Consider the following 20179-nt stretch of genomic DNA (forward strand, 5'->3'; position numbering starts at 1 on the left):
GAGGTGGTTGGGCCTTGTAGGATGTGGGCAGTTCTTTGGTTTTACTGAATCAGAAGGGGAGCCAGCCAAGAATTTTTGAGCAGGAAAATGACATGATTAAAACAATCACTTTGGGAGCTTCCCTGGTAATCCAGTGGCCAAGACTCTGAGCTGCCACTGTAGGGCACACGGGTTCGGTCTGCTAGTCAGGGAACTAAGATTCCAAATGCTGCGTGGCTTGGCCAAAACAAATTAAAAAAAAAAAAAAATATATATATATATATATATTTAAAGGGGTCACTTTCTTTCTTTTTTTTTTTTTAAGGGGTCACTTTCAGTGCAGTGCAGAGAGTAGTTTAGGGCAAAGGTTGGCTTACGTTGGCCCCAGGGCCAAATCCAGCTGCGGCCTGTTTCTGGGCAGCCAGCAAACCAAGGATGCTCTTTAGATTGCTAGAGGGTTGGGAAAGAAGTAAGATGACTAAGAATATTCTGTGGCACACGAAACTTATATGAAATTCAGGTTTCAGTGTCCGTTCAAGCTCCAGTTTTATTGGCACAGAGCCACGCTCACTTGTCTGCGTAGTGTGTGAGGCTGCTTTCAGGCTACGGCAGCCAAGTTGAGTAGTTGCAACAGAGACCATCTGGCCCGCAGAGCCTGAGATATTTACTCTCCAGCTCTTTAAGAAAAAGTTTGTTGATCCCTGGTTTAGGGGGGCCAGGGATGGAGGCAGGGAGACTCGTGAAGAGACTTTTGCAGAGGCCTGTGGTGGCTCAGATGGACCAGGGCAGCAAAAAGCGGTCAGATGCTGGGTACATTTCAGGGGAAGAGCTGAGTGGTTGTCTGCAAACATGAGGAGTTGGGAATGATGCCAATGTTTTTGCACTGAGCAACTGGAAATGCAGTTCCCGTGCACTGAGATGGGGAAGACTGTGGGAGCAGCAGGTGAGGGAGATGGGCCAGGAGACAGCCCTGGGCTGTGTTAACTTCAGGATACCATGTGGCGGGGTGCAGTAGGCCGGCAGTTTAGAGGAGGGGTCTTGACCTGAGCCAGGCTCCTCACTGTTGTCAGTGGATCGAAGGGTCATAAAACTCTGGAATAAGTGGAATCCGGTAGGGGGTGTGGATGGATGGAGCACAGGGGTACTCATTGATGAGAGGAAGGGGAGAAGGGAGCGAAGGAGGTGAGAAGGAACACCACGGAGGGAAACCAGGAAAGTAGGGTGTCCTGGAGGAGTGTGTGTCAAAGCAGAGAACAGGGTCGTCTGTGTCAAACCTAAAGTCAGGTGAGATGCAGGCTGAGAGCTGACCCTAGGTCTGGCAGTGTGGGTCACTGGTGACTTTGATAAGAGCCAGATGAATGAAATGGTAAGGGTGTCACTGACTCCAGCTGGTTCAAGCACAAACGGGAGGAGAGGAAGCAGAGCATGTGCTTTGGAAGCTGTGTTTTCTGCTGCCCCAGTGTGGGCTGGGAGGATGCCGAGGGGTGGATTTGACCTAGGTTTGGGATTTTGCCTGGGGAGTGCTGGCGGGGGAGGGACAAGGGAGCCGAGCACCCATGTGATGGTGGGCGGTGGCCTCTGGGCCAAGCAGGGGGCAAAAGTGAAGCGTGAGTGAGAGGAGGGGCAGCAGGAGGCCCTGGGTCACTGCATTCAAGGAATTGTTGTTGTTTAGTTGCTCAGTCATGTCCAACTCTTTGCGACTCCATGGACTGTAGCCCACCAGGCTCTTCTGTCCATGGGATTACCCAGGCAAGAATGCTGGAGTGGGTTGCCATTTCCTACTCCAGAGAATCTTCCTAGCCCAGGGATCGAACCCACCTCTCTTGCATTGGCAGGCGGGTTTTTTTTTTACTGCTGAGCCACAAGGGAAGCCCATGCATTCAAGGAAGTGGGGCCATGGAATTGTTGGAGTAGGGGTCGTCAGAGTGGGATGCTTGAACTTGATGTTGTGAAGGGGTGCAGTTGTGGATACCATCAAGGTCTAGAGCAGTGCCATCCAGTAGAAATACAGTGTGACCGACATGTGTCATTTGTAATGATCTAGGAGCCATATTTTAAAACAGTATAAAGAAGTGAAGTTAATGTTAATAATTATTTTATATAGCCTCATGTATCTAAAGTTATGTGAACATATAGTCAATATAAAAATTGTTGAGGTGTTTTGTCTTTATTTTGTACTTAGTTCAGACTCAGCACACCTCAAAAGCCACATGTGACTTGTAGCTACCATACTGGATAGCCTAGGTCTCGGGAATGACCATTGAAGTGCAGTCCAAGGGTGTCAGAAGGGAGTGGGTCAGGAACAGGGAGGCCAAGGTTTGTGACCGATTGTGTGGATTTGAAACCACTTATGATCCTGATGAGATGAGCAGGGTTGTAGAGGGAGGCTGGGACCCTTGTTAGGGATGCTGCTTCAGTGGCCTCTACTCTTCGCCTTCTGCCCACCATGGAGCGTTTCCTGCCCCAATCCTGTCATTTCTCAAAGCATCTGTTGATGTTTTGGGTGCTTGCTCTTGCCTCCAGGCAGATCAGAGTGGTGATTCCTTGGAATTGGGAATTCATGGCAAGACTTCTGAGTCACAGTAATAGCAGAACACAGGGGCATAGTTTTTCCAGAATCTCCCTGGTAGGGCAACTTTTCAAGTGAGTTTTTACTTTTATCCTTTAGATTCTTATCTTTGTTTTTGTCACATCTTTAGATTCCTAGATTTTGGCATAATCCTCGAATTCTATGGGCTTCCCTGGTAGCTCAGCTGGTAAAGAATCCCCCTGCAATTCAGGAGACCTACCTGGGTACAATTCCTGGGTTGGGAAGATCCCCTGGAGAAGGGAATGGCTACACACTCCAGTATTCTGGCCTGGAGAATTCCATGGACTGTATAGTCCATGGGGTTGCAAAGAGTCGGATACGACTAAGCAGCTTTCACCTTTCAAATTCTATTAGTTGTACTTAACAATCCTAAATGTGTTGGAATCCCTGAAGAAGCTCATGTTTAGTAGCTTTTTGAGACAGTCTCGTGATACAGAACCTGCCTGCCCTCTGATGCTTTTAAAAGGCAGGCATGGCCAGCCATTTATTATGCAAAGAATTTAAATACACACACACACAGGCACACACAGGCATACCTCGGAGATATTGCGGGTTTGGTTCCAGACCACTGCAATAAATTAAATAATGCAATAAAGTGAATCACACGGATTATTTTGGTTTCCCAGTGCATTTAGAAGTTATGTTTACACTACACTATAGTCTGTTAAGTGTGGAATACTAGCATTATGTCTAAAAATAATGTATGTACTTCAATTAAAAACATACTTTTTCCCAAAAAATGTTAACTGTCATTGAGCCTTCTAGCGAGTCATAATCTTTTTGCAAGAGTAACATCAAAGATCTCTGATCAGAGATCATCATTACAAATAGAATAATAATGAAAAAGTTTGAAATAGTTTAAGAATTACCAAAACATGACACACAGACGTGAAGTATGCAAATCCTGTTGGAAAAATGGTGCCAATAGACTTGCTGGATCCAGGGCTGCCACCAGCCCTCAATTTGTAAAACACCAGAATATCATGAAGTACAGTAAAATGAGGTGTACCCATGGGTATATGTGTGTGTGTGTGTGTGTGTAGGTGTCAGCTTTGATCCACAGTGTGTATTTAAAATTAATAAACGATGGGTGGTCAGAAGGCTATTTTTTAAAACACTTTGTAGGCAGTGCATGTGTGTGTGCATGTTCACTTCCCAGGTGGCTCAGTGGTAAAGAATCCATCTTCTAATGCAGGAGCCACAGGAGATGTGGGTTTGACCCCTGGGTTGGGAAGATCCCCTGAAGGAGGAACTGGCAACCCACTCCAGTATTCTTGCCTGAGAAATCCCATGGACAGAGGGGCCTAGCAGGCTACAGTCCATGGGGTTGCAAAGAGTTGGACAAGACTGAAGCGACTGAGCATGCATGCACAAACACTGATGGTAGGTCAGAAAGCTGTTCTTCTTTTTTAGCATGTTGTAGCCCAGGGAAAGTGAGCTGTTTTGAAAGGGTGAACAGAACACTTCAGCCACACACATGTTCTTACTCCTTCCCATACCAGTAATGAACCCCAGGGAAAAAGGTGAATGGATACCCTGATTCTGTCCCTTGTTGTTGTTTTCTGTATTAAGCCCAAATCCTCAAAAGTTCTACCAGCCCCCAAATTAGGAGGAGCCCACCTTGAGCCTTGTGGCTCAGCTGGTAAAGAATCTGCCTGCAATGCAGGAGACCTGGGTTTGATCCCTGGGTTGGGAAGATCCCCTGGAGAAGGGAAAGGCTACCCACTTCAGTATTCTGGCCTGGAGAATTCCATGGACTGTAGAGTCCATGGGGTCGCAAAGAGTCGAACATGACTGAGCGACTTTCACCTTGAGTCTCGTGTCTGAATCTTTGTCCTTGGATGACTTCGTGTTGAAGGAGTCATTGGTGGTTGATTTCTTGTGAGATGATGTCGTGAGAAAGCAGGGTCTATCCCAATAGTCTGTGTTTTCTGCATCCCAACTTCAGGAACGCCCTGAGCATCACAGAGAATCCGCCTGGTCTCTCACTGTGCACCTTTATATAAATATCATGGCCTTCTCGCCCACTGTGTTCATACAAAAGAAAAGACTCAATAGACACAATTTAGTAATACTGAAAGCTTACTCATTGCATAAGTTTTCTTAAACTGTCTTTATTCTAATTAAAATGTTTTCCATCTGATAGGGAAATGAATACCAAGAGCTGGAAATTAAGCAAGAAATTAAAATAAATTAATGGCTTAATTACAGTTTGTCTTGAGGTTTTTCCTGCTCAGTAAGTGGTGTTTTGCTTAGAAAGTCACTCCTTTACACATAAATCTTTATGAGGAACGGACTGTAATGTATCCCAGCAAAGGCAGAAGTATTTTATGATGGAATTTGTATATTATAACACAGTTATGTAAGAGAACCACAGAACTAGCTTTTTAAAAGCATCATTAGCGTAATTACTTAATTTGGTACACACACAATTCTAGATTCTTTGAAAGTAAAGGTCAGTGTGTCTAGGAGACCATGAAGATGAGCTATTGGACTTTTGTTCATTTTAAAATTTAGACCCAGTCACCTATCATGCTCTTCCTGTAATTCTTGCCTCAGAAAACCCAAAATGTAACATTTAAATTTGTAATTTATTCCTTTAGAAATGTACGCTTTAACCAGCAAAGCCAGTGGAACCTTAACCAGGGCAGATGTTTGGCCTGATGTGGGCAAGCACTTGCCCCTCCCTTGTACAGGGACAAGGAACCCATATGCAGGCAGGCTCTCTGAATGGTTCTGTGCACTGTCATCCTGGTTTGCCTTTACTAATGAAATATCCATTAACCAGACACTCCCATCTCTGGATGTAGATGTAGGTGGTGGTGGTGGTTTAGTTGCTCAGTCGTGTCTGACTCTCTGTGACCCCATGGAGTATATAGCCTGCCAGGCTCCTCTGTCCATGGAATTCTCCAGGCAAGATACTGGAGTGGGCTGCCATTTCTTCCCCCAGGGGATCTTCCTGACCCAGTGATCAAGCCCACGTCTCCTGCATTGATAAGCAGGTTCTTTACTGCTGAGATACCTGGGAAGCCCTGTAGCTGTAGGTTCAGGTAGAGAAATACCAGACCCCACAGCCCTTCATGATCAAGTGCAACGTGCCTTCACCAACCACATTTCACCCCCCTATCCTCACCCTCCCGGCACACGTCTGTCCTTTCACACACTCAGTCTCTTTCTCTACCCCGGCCCTTCCTCCCCGCTTCGGCTTTATCTTACAGGCACTCCTATAGGCCAGCCCAGTGGTCACTTCTCCACACCCTTTCTGCACAGCCTGTCCTGTTGATTCGCTCATGGGCATTGCCTTCAACATCCCTCTGAGGGTCCTTGCCACATCGCACTATAATTTCTCTTGGTATTGGTGTCTTTAATTCACTAAACCCTGAGCTCTCTGGTTGGAGCAGGTGCTGGGCCCCACCTGTTTTTACTTCCATAGCACCCAGCCCAGTATCTGCATGTGGCTGTGAGTGGGCGAGTGGGCGAGTGGGCAAGTGACACTAGGGTCATGTACCTTCAAGTCAAAGAGGTAAACTTAATAAATGTTTTGAGGGAAGAGAATAAATATTGTCCGTGTTCATACAGGGGCTTTCCAGGTGGTGCTAGTGGTAAAGAACCTGCCTGCCAGTGCAGGAGAACTAAGAGACGCCAGTTCAATCCCTGGGTTGGGAAGATCCCCTGGAGGAGGAAATGGCAACCCACTCTAGTATTCTTGCCTGGAAAATCCCATATTCATACAGATCTCAAAATTTGGATAGCAGAAAGCAAATGTGCAGTTTGGGTAACAGAAAGCAAATGTGCAAAGAGCAACAAAAAACAAGTCAGAAGCTGCTGTCTGATTCCCTGGAGACAATCACATTTTATGTTAAAAAATATCTGTGTATATAAAGTTTACTTTTGGCTGTCATGAAATCTTCCATTTGTTGTTCTGCTGTCTTAATTAACTAGTTATGTAATTGAACAGCACCTAGGAAAATAGATCATAAATGTCATGAGAACTCCTGGAAGAAGCTCTTTTCTTTTTGTGATGTGTCCTTTTCAGGACCGCCTTCAAGTCTTGTGAATTTGACTGGTCTCTCAGCCTTGGACACATGCCTGAATATGATGGTTGGTCTTTACTTTACCTTGATTTGTTGGAATTCAGTAGTCACGCTTGTAGTCAGTCAGTCTGAGGTTTGGTTGGAAAACAGTCCCAAATTTGAAAAACAAATTAGGCAGCATCTCCTCCTTCCCCTGGGGCTCAGACGGTAAAGAATCCACTTGCAAGACGGGAGACCTGGGTTCAGTCCCTGGGTTGGGAAGATCCCCTGGAGAAGGGAATAGCTACCCACTCCAGTGATCTTTTCTGGAGAATTCCATGGAAGAGGAGCCAGAGCAACTAACTTCTTCACGTCTCTCCCCAGCGCTGTGTTCCCAACTTGCCCTGTTAAGACTCATTAACACAGTGTTCCGTGTTTGACCCCAGATCACTGACTTTGTGGCTCTTCCCCCCAGAGGTACTTGAACAAGGGGAGGTAAATAAGAGGTAGATTTTCAGAGAACAGATTTTCAAGGCTTTCTCTCTGCATCCATGTGCATTTGGGTAGTTTTGAGGACACTGCAGGAACCACCTATATAGCTTATCACTACCTAGGATCTTCCATGATTTGAAACTACTAGTTCTTTGCCTCATTCAGTATCCTTTGAAATTAAAAAAGTTTTTCTAACCTGTGAAACTGGCCAAGGAAGTGATGATTGGAAGTGCTGGGAATTCAATTTAAGAAGTTCACCTTTTTAGTCCTGTGCTTCAACTAATAGTCGCTAGCAGGGGAGCCTCTTGAAGCATTGTGTTGTGCTGTATCAATATGTACTTAGACATGTTCATCTGAATTAGAGAGCTGATTGTACATAATGACTCCCCCGGGATGCTCTGTTAGGAAAAAAACAAAACAAACTGAAGTAGTTTACTGAATATGCCGAGTCAGCAAGAAATTCTCCTGAAATTACTGTAAATTGAATCTGAATCTTGATCATCTCTGAAACTTTAAATTTTTAATTTAACCCTTTAAAAAAATTTTGTGGCCTATTAAAGATACAACCTACAACCCAGTAAAAGTTACACTGTCATGATTATGGAAAGAACCAATTTTGAGTTACCACAGGGAAATAAGTCAGGCGTGTGGGAATATCTATGTATATAGTAGTGTGTGTTACTTATGTGTGTGTACATGTATGTGTATATGTAAGTGTTTAGTATAGACTTCAGTTTGCTTTTGCCCAGCTCTTTCCTCTCTGCCTCAGGAAATGGGGCACATTTTCTTCAGTTGAAAACAGAAATAGAAGCGACGGTCTTGACCCACTTTACACTTATTTATTTCAGGCTCTCACCACACACTTGTTCATGGGCGCGGCGAGAAGAGGGAGCCACAGAGCCGGAGCCGGGAGGGCTGCCACTGGAGTGAGAGCTGGCAGAACTCGTAGGGAGAGCGCAGCCATCCTGCCAGCGCCGTGTCTGGCTTCAAGACAATTCTATTAGTGAATTAATTGTACTCAAAACCCAACATTAATTTGGTTCGAATGTTACTAAAAATGAAATAGATTAAAGCGACCCAGTCTTGCTTCATTCAGAGTTATGAAAGAGATCTCCGGCCTGACCTAGCTCAGGGAGAGGGGAGTCTCTGTCCACGTGTCATCTGGTCACAGAGGCCTGTGTGACCACCCGTACACCCACGTCCCACTGTCGGTCCCCTTAGGGAGCTGCCCTTTATGTAAGAGCAATGATCTGTTTGTTGGTCCCTGTCTGACTCCCAGGAGAATGGAAGCTCCATGAGAGCAGGGCAAGGCCTCTGTCATGTGCACCCAGTGTCCCCAGAGCCCAGGACAAAACCTATAGTGTGGAGTGTAAATACATGCTCCCCAGCGGGTGAGTGGGCATCTCATCCTTCCTGAATGTTTTCCTTTAATATACCTTTTTTACATGACTTCCCAGAATGACAAAGCAGTGAAATTTGGGGGGGAGGAATAGAAAAACTTTGTTGTAATTGAAACAACTGTCGGACTGGTAGAGGGTACATATCAGGCCTCAGAGTGACAATTATAATAAAACTTGCTGCGTGTTACATTGTCCGTGCCTCCTGATGAAGATGTAGAAGACAGAGATGTAGGAAATACGTAAGTCATGTCTCTGGGATATTTTAACATCAAGACATCTGATGAGAGACTGGAAGGAAGCATTGAAAAACAAAAATCAGTTCAGTTCAGTTGCTCAATTGTGTCCGACTCTTTGCCACCCCATGAATCGCAGCACGCCAGGCCTCCCTGTCCATAACCAACTCCCAGAGTTTACCCAAACCCATGTCCATCAAGTCGATGATGCCATCCAACCATCTCATCCTCTGTCGTCCCCTTCTCCTCCTGCCCCCAGTCCTTCCCAGCATCAGGGTCTTTTCCAGTGAGTCAGCTCTCCGCATGAGGTGGCCAAAGTATTGGAGTTTTAGCTTCAACATCAGTCCTTCCAATGAATATCCAGGACTGATCTCCTTTAGGATGAACTGGTTGGATCTCCTTGCAGTCCAAGGGACTCTCAAGAGTCTCCTCCAACACCACAGTTCAAAAGCATCAATTCTTCAGTGCTCAGCTGTGGAAAATAGGAATGACAATTTTTTCTTGATATTTAATAACTTAATAAAATTTGGCATCAAATGAACAAGATAAACCAAAATATTTTGTAAGACAAATGGGCATTAACAGAGATACAGAAGAAACTGGGAGGCATTTGTTTAGGTGATAGTGACAGGGCACTTCTATTCCAGATTACCTTCATGAGTGTGACAGGTGCTCGGCCTTTATTCTTTTTGTGTTGGCATAGACCGGAATACTGATACTGTTCCTGAAGATGATGTTCTTTGAGGAGGTTGTGTGTGTTTTCTCTTTTTCTTTCTTTTTTCTTTTTTTTTTTTTTAAATACAAAGAACAAAAACAAAACCAAGGAGACAGTACCCTGTGATGTGGGCCTTTATCTCAAGGTGAGTTTATTTGTGTCTCCAAGTTGTGACGAATTATTTAAAGAGCTGAAACTTCTTTTCAGGGGTAGCATACTTTATTGGTCCAGTTTTGTTTATTTCAGTCTAAACTCCGGTTATTTATTGGACACTGAAGAAATCAACTAAAAGCAGGGAAAGCAGGCCCAATTGAACTTGAATTTTGTGTCACATAGAGAAGTAGTTGGCATTTCTAATTGAACCAAATATGTTTCAATTTCTCTTCAATTAAGTGTGAAAAGCCAAGACTAGATTTTTTTTTTTTTTTAATGTACTACAAAGCAAAACAAAAACAAAAATCTGTTTCAGGGCATAAATGCATTTTTCATTAAACTTTTTGCTGAACCCTTTTGATTATGTAATCTTACCATCCCATGGAAGCATAAGAAGTACGAATTCTGGGGTGAAGAAATAATTACAGAAGGGAATTAATGAGGCAGAACTCACAGATCTGCATTTACAGTCTTGTGGACAAATAAATCATTGATGGTAGACACAGATGTAAAGAAAAATTCCTGATTGCCTTCAAGAAATGCAAGGTTGAACTTTTTACTAAAATAGAATTTTACAGCCTCTCAGAGGGACGTTGTGAGTATTAAATAAGTGTAATGTGCTCAGAATAGCAACCTAGGGCATAATGAGCGCCGGTAAATGTTCGCTATTTATTCTTACAGGGGTTTTAGTACAAAAGATTAAATCATGTTTTAATCATGCATAATAAACTGTACTATAATTTTATTATGGTAAATGTCCATTTGTAATTCAGTGAAGAGTGGCTTTTTAAAGTAACGAAGAAGCTGAAAGTGTTTTTCTTTGTGTTCCTTTGTGTACACATGTTGGAGCTGCTGGGGCATGTTATCCAAATGACAACCCCAGTGACAAAAGATGCAGAAGCAAATGTGTATATCTTAGCGTTATTTTGAAATCCATTATTTTCATAAATCTGAAGCGTTGATTAGCTTACTGTTTTTTAGCATACTCCACACATCATCTGTGCACTTCTAAATTTTATGGAATTAAATTGAAATTTATGGCCACCAAAGTACTTAAAGCTCCTGTCAGATTTATCCTTTCATTGAAGTCTAGCTTTCATTCAACCTTTCTGCAGTTCAGTGTGTGACCTGAGGATTTCCAGAGGGATGACATGAGTTAGTGCCCTCTGGTGGCATGCAGAATGCCAGGCAGAGAGGGCTGACCCACCAGCCTTCAGATAGCTTTCCTCAAGAGGAGCCACCTTATCACTGTTTCTCTCTGAGCTTTTCTTTTCAGTATGTTTTGAAAAGTCGCGCGGTGGTTGGTTTATGCCTACCTGTCACTCTGTACTTTTTACGTTCTGGTCAGTTTCCTACTCCACGGAGCTGTGGCCCTGAGTTCACTAGAAACAGCCTTCCAGGGAGCCTTCTTTAGAAGCTTATTAGCTTGTGGGATGATTTCTGGGGGAAAGCATTTTCGAGTGAACTTACTGTAAGAAAGTATACCAGCGTTAAGATTTTCCGCGGAGCACCAGGACATCCGTTTTTAGACACATCTCTTAACTTGCTTGTTCAAAGAGGGGCCCAGGTCTCCTCCTAGAGTGATGGTCGCTGGTTGACTCACTGTACAGCTGACAACACAGTGGACATGAGTTTGAACAAACTCTGGGAGATGGTGAAGGCCAGGGAATCCTGGTGCACTGCAGTCCATAGTGTCGCAGATTGGACAAGACTGAGCAGCTGAGCAACAGCAAGGGTATTGGTATCAGGTGGATGTCTGTGTCCCATTTCCATCTTCCCTAGAGGGCAGCCCCACCTTTCCCACTTACATCCCTTGGCCAGACTGGGTTATACTTTGGGCTTTGGGATCAGGCAGGCCAGGAACTGGGTCCCACCTCCACCTCTGAAAAGCTGTGGGATCTCCTGGGGAAATCGTTTTCTTTACGAGTTTCTTTAGCTGTGAGGTAGGGCTGCTGCTGTTGATTCTGAGCTGTGTCAAGACGTGGTTGTGAAGTTGAAATGAGTTAATATGTGAAAAAGTCTTAAATTGAATTGCACAGAGTGCTATTAAATATGTAAGTTTCCTTTTCTTCCTCAAAAGCAAGTTTCTCTCTGCCTTTTTTAAATTTAAAAGGTCACTTTGACAACAGAACTTTTCATTTTGGAATAATTTTATATTATAGCAAAATTGCAAAAATGGTACAGAGTTGTCATTTACTCCTCCCCTAGTTTCTCCTGCAGGCCTCACTTGTATACTGTGGGGTTTCCTGGTGACTTTTCATGTATAATCCCTGGGAACTTTGATCAGATTTGGCTTTACATGGCAACTTAGTGCTTTCCTTAAGCCGAAATGATTGCCTTTAATGCCTCAAGTTTCACTGTAGATAGGGCATTTGCTTCCAAACCCACCTTTCTGTTTTTACCTTGGTCCATGTCTGTGGCTGTTTGACATTAGAATAACCTTCTTTGATTTTCCAGGATCTTAACACCTAAATAATTTCTCTGTTTATGCAGTTAATGAGCTATGCAACGGAAGGAAAGACAGAATAGGCGGTTTATGTCATTATTTCAACTGGGCATTTTTGCCAGTCTCAGAGCTGCTGCTCATGCCATCACAATTTAAGTCAAGGTAGAAGCATATGCATTTTCTTTCTTTGAGTTTTTTTTTTTTTTAATTGGAATATTATTGCTTTACAATGTTGTGTTAGTTTCTGCTGTACAATGAAGTGAATCAGCTGTACGTATCAACTATCAACCTCCCACCGCTGATCCCTAAATATTTCTAATATTCAGAAATAGAGAAAGAAACTTGCAGCGTTTCCCAGTTAAAAGTTCACTGACTAGTTTTAATATATCAATGATCTGTAAGTAGCATTATGATATAAATAAAAAGTAGTAGAAACTCAAATTTTACGTGCCTTTACAGTTTTAAGAAAATGATTCCACAGGCACATTATTTGGTTTCTTAGAAATCCTGAGAGAGGCAGGGAGAGCTTTGTCACCCTTGGTTGAGGTCACATAGCAGGAGTTGGAGGCCAAGTTCAGTAGAGAGGCCCTGCAGACATAGGCTGGGCCCTCCACCTGTGTCTGCCCAGCACTCCTGCAGGGACATGGCTGTGGAAATGCTTCTTTCCTCCCATTTTAGTTGGCTAACTTCCCAAGTCAGAAAGAGAAAAACAAATATATATTACTGCATATATGTGGAATCTAGAAGAATGGTATAGATGATCTTATTTGCAAAGCAGAAATAGAGACACAGACTTAGAGAACAAAGGCATGGACACCAAGAGAAGAAAGTGGGGGCAGTGGGATGAATGGGAGATTGGGATTGATGTATATACACACTATTATAAAATAGATAACTAACGAGGACCTACGGTATAGCTCAGAGAACTCTACTCAGTGCTCTGTGGTGACCTGAATGGGAAGGAAATCCAAAATAGAGGGGATATATGTATATGTATAGCTGGCTCACTTTGTTGTACAGCAGAAGCTAACAACATTGTAAAGCAACTATCCTCCAATAAAAATTAATTGAAAAAAATAATTTGGCCAACTTCACCCCAGCGATCACTTTTATGCTTTTAATATGGACTGCAGTTCTTCAATACATAATCAACAGCTTATGTATTTTATTTCAGCCCGGACCCTTCCTGAGTGTTGTGAAATATTAGGCTCAGTTTAACAGAATCTCCTCATTTCTCCCCCCACCCCCCACCCCGGGGGTCCCTGGTATGTGCGGCGCTGAGCCTCTACAGGCCGCAGTGAATCTGCAACCTCTGCTGAGGGGCGTCCTATGCTGCAGAGACACCACGACTCTGCATCTTTTCTGCAGGAGCCGCTGAGATGTTAGAACGAGAAGATGCTGTAGTTTGAAAAAGTGATAAATGGGCCAGGTTCTTGAAAAGCTAGCAGAACGTCTTATTTAAACATTTATTAGGTCTGAACAGAAAACAAAAATGAGTCTCAAAGAAATCTTTTGCAGATAAGGTGGGGTATATGCTTTACATTCGAATACCTGTTTCTGTGGCATGAAAGTTTAATTTTGTCTCACATTTGTTTGGTTTGGGTTTTGGCTACATCTCCATTTTCAGCAGCTCACTTAACTCTTGTGGAGCCACGAGTTCAGAGGAACCCATCGGTGGCTGTAGTGACAGCTTTTCTCAGGCTGTTAAGTTCTCACCAACCACTTGGCAGAGTTTGGTGTGTGGTCTTTTTTAAAATCAATGACATAGGGAATTTCCTGCTGGTCCAGTGGCTAAGACTCTGCATTCCCAGTGCAGGGGCCCGGATTCAGTTCCTGGTCAGGGAACTAGATCCCACATGCCACACTGAGAGTTCGCATACTGCATGACACAGCTAAGACCTGGCGCAGCCAAAAAAATAAAATAAAATCAATAATATAGATAAACCCATAAAGCCAAAGTCAAGTATAGGAACTAAGATATATTTTATTTTTTAATTAAAAATATTTAAGATACATTTTAATATTTTAAAGTTCTAACAGTCTCATTAAAGAACGATCTTTTTTTTTTTTTAAATGCTGACAAAGCACCTGAGTATTTGCTTGGTTCTAGCCTGGCAGCTCTGAATTGGAACAGCATCTGGGGTACGTCCTTGGTGGTTTTTCTGATGGCCCCTAGCACCGGGTGGGCAAGCTGCTGCCTTACAGCAATATCAGATGTCACTTAATAAAAAAGTCTTTGTTGTTTTGGTTGCCCTCTTCGGGTTTGCTGCCTTTTAGGAAGTTGTAAAACAAATGGGACCGTCTGGCTGGCCTGAGAGGTTGGGTCACTGTTGATCTGGGACGGTCCCTATTGATACAAGTGCAGAATGGAAAATGAGCATTTCTGCTTCCCATGCACATTTGTGGGGGAGATGCACGTTATAACAGGGTTGTGTTCCACTGGGGGGCCTCCCATGGGACTGATGCCAGGGAGGTCAGACAAAATGGGGTCCTTGGCTTCCTGTGGCTGGTGAAGTTGGCTGTGGCTCACTCAAGAAGTGTATTACCACTTCTCTTTTTTTGAGTTCTGTGATCTGGGTCGCCAGTTTGAGAGAGGTGTTCTGTGTTCACATGTAGCTTACTGACACTGATTGGAAAAGAGATTAAGATTTTGGTTATGCTAATAAGAATAATGTCCAAAACATCAAGCTGACTCCCCACAAATGGTGTAGTTACCCAAATATTAATTCAGATTATACATGTCTTTCAGCCATGGATGGGTACTTCTTCCCCTTTTTCCTTTCTGCTTTCTTTACCTGCCAGGTAGATTCACATGAAAAATTAAATGAGGCCCCAGCATTTACATGTTGAAAAATGAGATCTAGGTTCAGAGGTACCTCGTGGTTAAGTACAGTTTAGTGAGTGGAAGAGAGGAGGGGCCAGTGATTTCTTTGCAGATTAAATGTGACAACCCACCCATCTGTGCTGGACTGAAATATGCCTTTGGAGTGGAATTTTCATTTTAAGTTCAGTTTTGAGAACCGACCATTCCCTGTGAAAGTGAAGTTGCTAGCAAGTTTGTTTTAAAGATGCTACCACCCTCTATTTCTGTGAACCCAACAAAAAGAGCATGAAATAAAATTTAATTATGCTAGACTGAATATTTCATGTGAAATTAAGGGGCAGGACTTGCCTTTAAAAAGCATTAGGTTTGGAAAGAATAAAGGCTTTGTAAGTTTTTTGGAAGATACTGTAATTAAAGGTTTGCTCAGATGTATTTTTCCCTTTTTGAAGAGTTTAAAGAAACCCAGCCCTCCCTTCCAAAACTGATTACCTCTTAGACCTCAGCCGTGCTCGGCAAGAAATACGGTGAGACTGTTGCTGTGCTGATTTGACGGCTTCTTTCTGTTAAGTGTAAAATAGGTTTTTAATCTTCTGAGTTAGATGTTTAATAGAAAGCAAACGTGTGACTCGCTTTGGTTTCCGCTGAACCTGTATTTAAGTCCACACAAACAGTTTGAATAAAGTGAAAACACCGCTGGACTAGCTATTTTAAACATTTTAGGATGTAAGAATTCAAAATGGGGTTCCCCTTTAAAAATAGACATGGCTGCTTGCATTTACATAATTACCGCTAACCAGCACAGCATTTTAAATAGTGACAAACTTAGGGGAGAAAAAGTATCTGTATTTTATAAAGCCTTGTTAAGGGGCTTCCCTGGCAGTCCAGTGGTTAAGACTGTGCTTCCAATACAGAGAGCAGAGGTTTGATCCCTGTTTGGGAAACTAAGATTCCACATGCCATGCAAAAATTGAAGATAAAATAACAACATGTGAAAGTGGGAAAAGAAAAGCCTGGTTAAAGGAAGCTGAAAACCCCCTGAGAGCCGCTGCTTGTGTGGAGGGCCTGGGCAGAGCCCGGAAACAGTTCAGCCAAGGGGGCAATGTTGTGGGTGGAGGAGGGTGAGTAGCTCAGGCACCTTCTCTGGACTCTGTTGATTCTCCTTTAGGCCGGAACTTCCTCACCTTTCATCTTGGAGCAGACTGTGAGTATTAGTTCCTGAGGCTGCCTTTCAGTTTTGGAGCAAGTGCAGTGACCTCTGTAAACTGTCAAAAGGTGGCTGGTGCAGGTTGAAGTTCACTATCGGTGGAAAGAGCCTGCAGATACTTGTGACAGTGAAAATGAGGGCCAACACCCAAGTTCAGCAGTGCTTCAAGTCAGAAGCTCAGAAATGTCCTTGATTCTGCCCTTTCCCCCAACCCCAGACGTGGACTCTGTCTGAAAGTCCTTCAGTTCCCCTTCCAGGACCTCTTCCATGTTCCACATCTCCGTGGTGCCTCCGGAGTCCGCTGCCCTCATTTTCTTTGCCTGGACGTCCGCCACCTGTTCCCAGGTGGCCTCCTCGTCTCCCTGGGTGGGGCCAGGGTCAGTTACTCAGAATATAAGTAAGAGGAGGTCATTAGCTTGCTTGAACTCTGAGCTGACTTTCCATCCATTTGGCATGCGGTTGGCCTGTGAGGTCTGGGCCTGCCAGGCTTACACTTCCTGATGTTGGCCCTCCTGGGCCCACTTATGCTTCCTGCACCCAGGACGCACCAAGTGTGCGTCTCTCTCCTTGGCTGTTTCTTCTGTGTGGGTGCCCTTCCTTCTTTCCCCTCCTGCCATGCTGGCTTCTTGATGTCACTCAAATGTCATCTCCCAGAGAGGCCCTCCCTGAACAACCCAATCTAGCACAGCCCCCCTCATTCTGTCATCCGGCAGGTTTTGTGTGTGTGTGTGTGTATTTTTAATAGCATTTGTTAATGTCTGAAATGGTTTCTGCTCCCCTCCCTACCCGACTAGAGTGCAGGCTTTAGGATAGGGCCCTTGTCTGCTCAGCTGAAAGTGTGCGTAAGTTCACAGATCATCACTGATAAAGTTGGATGCAGGCGAGGAACCCAAGAAATCGCCAGTGTTACTAGGGGACCCTGACCTGGTATAACTGGGCACCTGGAAGGACAGTCCTAAGGTCCTTGTCCCCAGGTGGCTTGAAGAACCATTGAAAAGACACTGCTGTAAATCTTGTCTTTAGACATTGGAAGTTGACATCTTGGGCTTCACAGAGTGGCTATACTTAAACATCAGCTTGTGTCCTGAGAAGGATGTGAGTGAGCATGGTCCCCTCCCCACCCCCACAAAAACTTAACCACGCCAGTGTTCTTGGCTCACGGTGAGAGCCCATCAGGAGTATTTGGCCTCCTCTCCGGCCATGGGACAGGACAGCACTGCCTCCCTGACTCACTCATGTGCAGCTTGAGAGACAGGCTCATTTTTTGTGATTTCTCCTGTAGCATCTTTCTCATGAGCCTGAGGGGGAAGCTTTCAGTGTTCATTCTGGGATGAGGGGACAAATCTGCTAAGATACCGTATTTGCAGAAATCTGAACTTTGGTGGGTACTTTCCTTTTGCTTCCTGGGGTTTCCTCCTGTTGACATCTCAGATATTTAGGAGGAAAATGTGGAAAGTCTGCTGATACCTAGAAAGTTGGGGATGGTTCCTGAAGTAGTTCATTGAACCTTTCACGTTTAGCTTCCTTAGGGAGAAAAGACTCATATTTCCAACTCACCACATCTCAAGCATATGATGCCACTTCCCGCTGTCAGTTGAAGCATTTAGTTTGGTCTCCAATGTGCTAGTTGGGGACTGGGTTGTAGAACCCGGGAGGCCCGTCTGCTGATTAAGCAGAAGCACCCCCGTGCGGCTTCCCGTGTGGGTTGCTATCTTTATCAGCACATTGTTATGGTGGTTGGGTTGTATGAGTAAAAACAGTAACTTGTCAGTTAGTATATGGCGACATGAGCCTTTTTAGAATCAAAACCTATGGATAAAGCCCTGGAGCAGGAGGGGTTGAGTTGTTTTTGTGCATCGGCTCATCAGAATTGATTGAAGACAACCTCTCCTGTCTCTGTGTGACGGAGCCTAATGCCACCCAAGTCCAGGTACTGGGTTGCCTGGTCCCCCTTGCCCGGATGGAGAACAGGTTCAAGTAGGATGTGGGCAGGCAGAGCTGAGGACCGGCCCACCTATGCAGGATTGAGGGATGTGAGATGAAGCTGGGTAGATTGGGCTGGAAGATGGGTTTTGACCAGTTTATGGAGGGTCTCCTTTGTAAGAAGTGGTTGACACAGCAGGCAGTGTTCCCATAATGAGTTCTTGGTGGGCTGGTGTGGGGGGGGGGTCTGCTAGTGGCAGGGAGAAACATTGGGAGTGCCTGTCCATCATTGGTTTCCTAGTTACTGAACACTGAGTAAGGCTGTCTCTGCTGGAGCCACTCTTCTCTGATAACAAACATTAGAAACCATCCACGGCATCCCCCTGAACTGTCTCACTCTCCCAGTTCGACCCTTTGGTTGATTGCTTTTGACATTAACTTGCTGGTTTAGTCAACTGAATATGCTAAACATGTTGCCATACATACTTGCCCATTAGTGGTCAGTAATCTCATTAAGTATATGAAGGGCCGTAACTTTCCCTTGTGGATTATTAAAAATTAAGTGTTTATGGTACACTTGACAATGTGCTTGACACACATTTAGTGTATATGGACCTTGTTATTTAATTGCTTGAAAATGAAACAGGGCCCCTTAATCCAGCTTGAAAAAGTAAGGTTGGCCCCCTGGACAGACACACTGGTTGCATTTCACTGGCCTTGGATATTAGCAAGGGAAAGCCACTCATTTATTTACCATTGTTCATTTTTCCTTTCTTACCCTTAAAAGATCCTGAATGATTTCCAGCTCACAAGCTGCATGGTTGTCCTTTTCTAGTAAGTCCTGTCTTAGATTTGCAGAAATTTCTGGCTGTCCATCAGTACATAACTCTCCTCCTCATTGCAGGTGCTGTGTTTGGTAGTATCAGAAAAACCTCACAGATTCGAAGTCATTGCCTTAGGGAATTTGAGATTCCAGTGGTTAAGCTAATAAAATGCAGTTTTGTATTCCTTGTCTTGGCGCTGTGGTTGGCTTATTAAACACTTCCTTAAGTTGGTCGAGAAACTTAAGTATTTGTTAAATTTTAGTGTGTCCTGATTTAGAGAAAACTAATTGTTACCCATGTGGTGCTAGTGGTAAAGAATCCGCCCGCCAATACAGGAGACAAAAGAGACACAGTTTTGACCCCTTGGTCAGGAAGATTCCCTGGAGTAGGGAATGGCAACCCATTCCAGTATTCTTGTCTGGAGAATTCCATGGACAGAGGAGCCTGGCAGGCTGTCCATGGGGTCACAAAGAGTTGGACATGTGAGCGCACACACACGCACACACAATTATCATCTATACTTTACAAGGTTCAGCTGTTGCCCATTCCTCAGGTTGGAGGGATGGAAGGAGAAGATATAAATTCTTTCTGGCAGATAAGTTAAAGCTCATAGGTGGTGAGAGAACAGGCTGGTCCTTGGGAACAGTTATCCTGGATGGAATTGGCTTGTCAGTTGGCCCATTGGATGGTACAAGTTCCCAGTGCGCGTTCAGGAAAGACACTGGAATGAGATTTTCTTGAGTCTCATCTCAGGCAGAATCTCTTTTGTTTCAGTTGTCCAAGCTTAATGGCCCAGCTAGCCTGATCCCTAGAAGGACATTGTTGTTGTTCAGTCATTAAGTTGTGTCCCACTCTTTGCGACCCCATGAACTACAGCATGCCAGGCTTCCCTGTCCTTCACCAACTCCTGGAGTTTGCTCAAACTCATGTCCATTGAGTCAGTGATGCCATCCAACCATCTTATCCTCTGCTGCCCCCTTCTCCTCCTGCCCTCAATCTTTCCCAGCATCAGGGTCTTTTCCAGTGAGTCGGCTCTCTGCATCAGGTGGCCAAAGTGTTGGAGCTTCAGCTTCAGCATCAGTCCTTCCAGTGGATATTCAGGGTTGATTTCCTTCAGGATTGACTGGTTTGATCTCCTTGCAGTCCAAGGGACTCTGAAGAGTCGTCTCCAGCACCACAGTTCAAAAGCATCAATTCTTTGGTGCTCTGCCTTCCTTATGGTCCAACTCTCACATCCATATGTGACTACTGGAAAAATCATAGGTTTGACTAGACAGACATTATTAACCTTTTATCATATAGCAGACTGCCTGGTTGATAACAGATACCTGGTTGCCATGGAGCCTCTGGTTTGTTTTGTTCGAAGTATTATTTTTCAATGAA

General features: G+C 44.2%; 1 protein-coding gene across 7 annotated transcripts in view; it reads left to right on the forward strand.

Moving 5' to 3' along the window:
• Positions 1–20179, forward strand: part of CAMTA1 (calmodulin binding transcription activator 1) — a 975729-nt gene that overhangs the window by 86293 nt on the left and 869257 nt on the right. For 3 of the 7 annotated variants that reach the window (XR_014053662.1, XR_014053661.1, XM_081490424.1), the window contains one exon: positions 7923–8661. The exons of the other annotated variants lie outside the window; for them this stretch is intronic. Coding sequence is in view for 1 of the 3 variants with exons in the window: in XM_081490424.1 (XP_081346550.1) it covers positions 7923–8078 (156 nt within the window). In the remaining 2 variants the exon portion in view is untranslated. Of the gene's footprint in view, positions 1–7922; positions 8662–20179 lie in introns of those variants that run through there. 7 annotated transcript variants of the gene reach the window in all.

This window comes from Giraffa tippelskirchi, chromosome 5 (genome assembly GCF_054371585.1).
Source record: "Giraffa tippelskirchi isolate mGirTip1 chromosome 5, T2T-mGirTip1v1.2.pri, whole genome shotgun sequence".
Taxonomy (NCBI): Eukaryota; Metazoa; Chordata; class Mammalia; order Artiodactyla; family Giraffidae; genus Giraffa; species Giraffa tippelskirchi.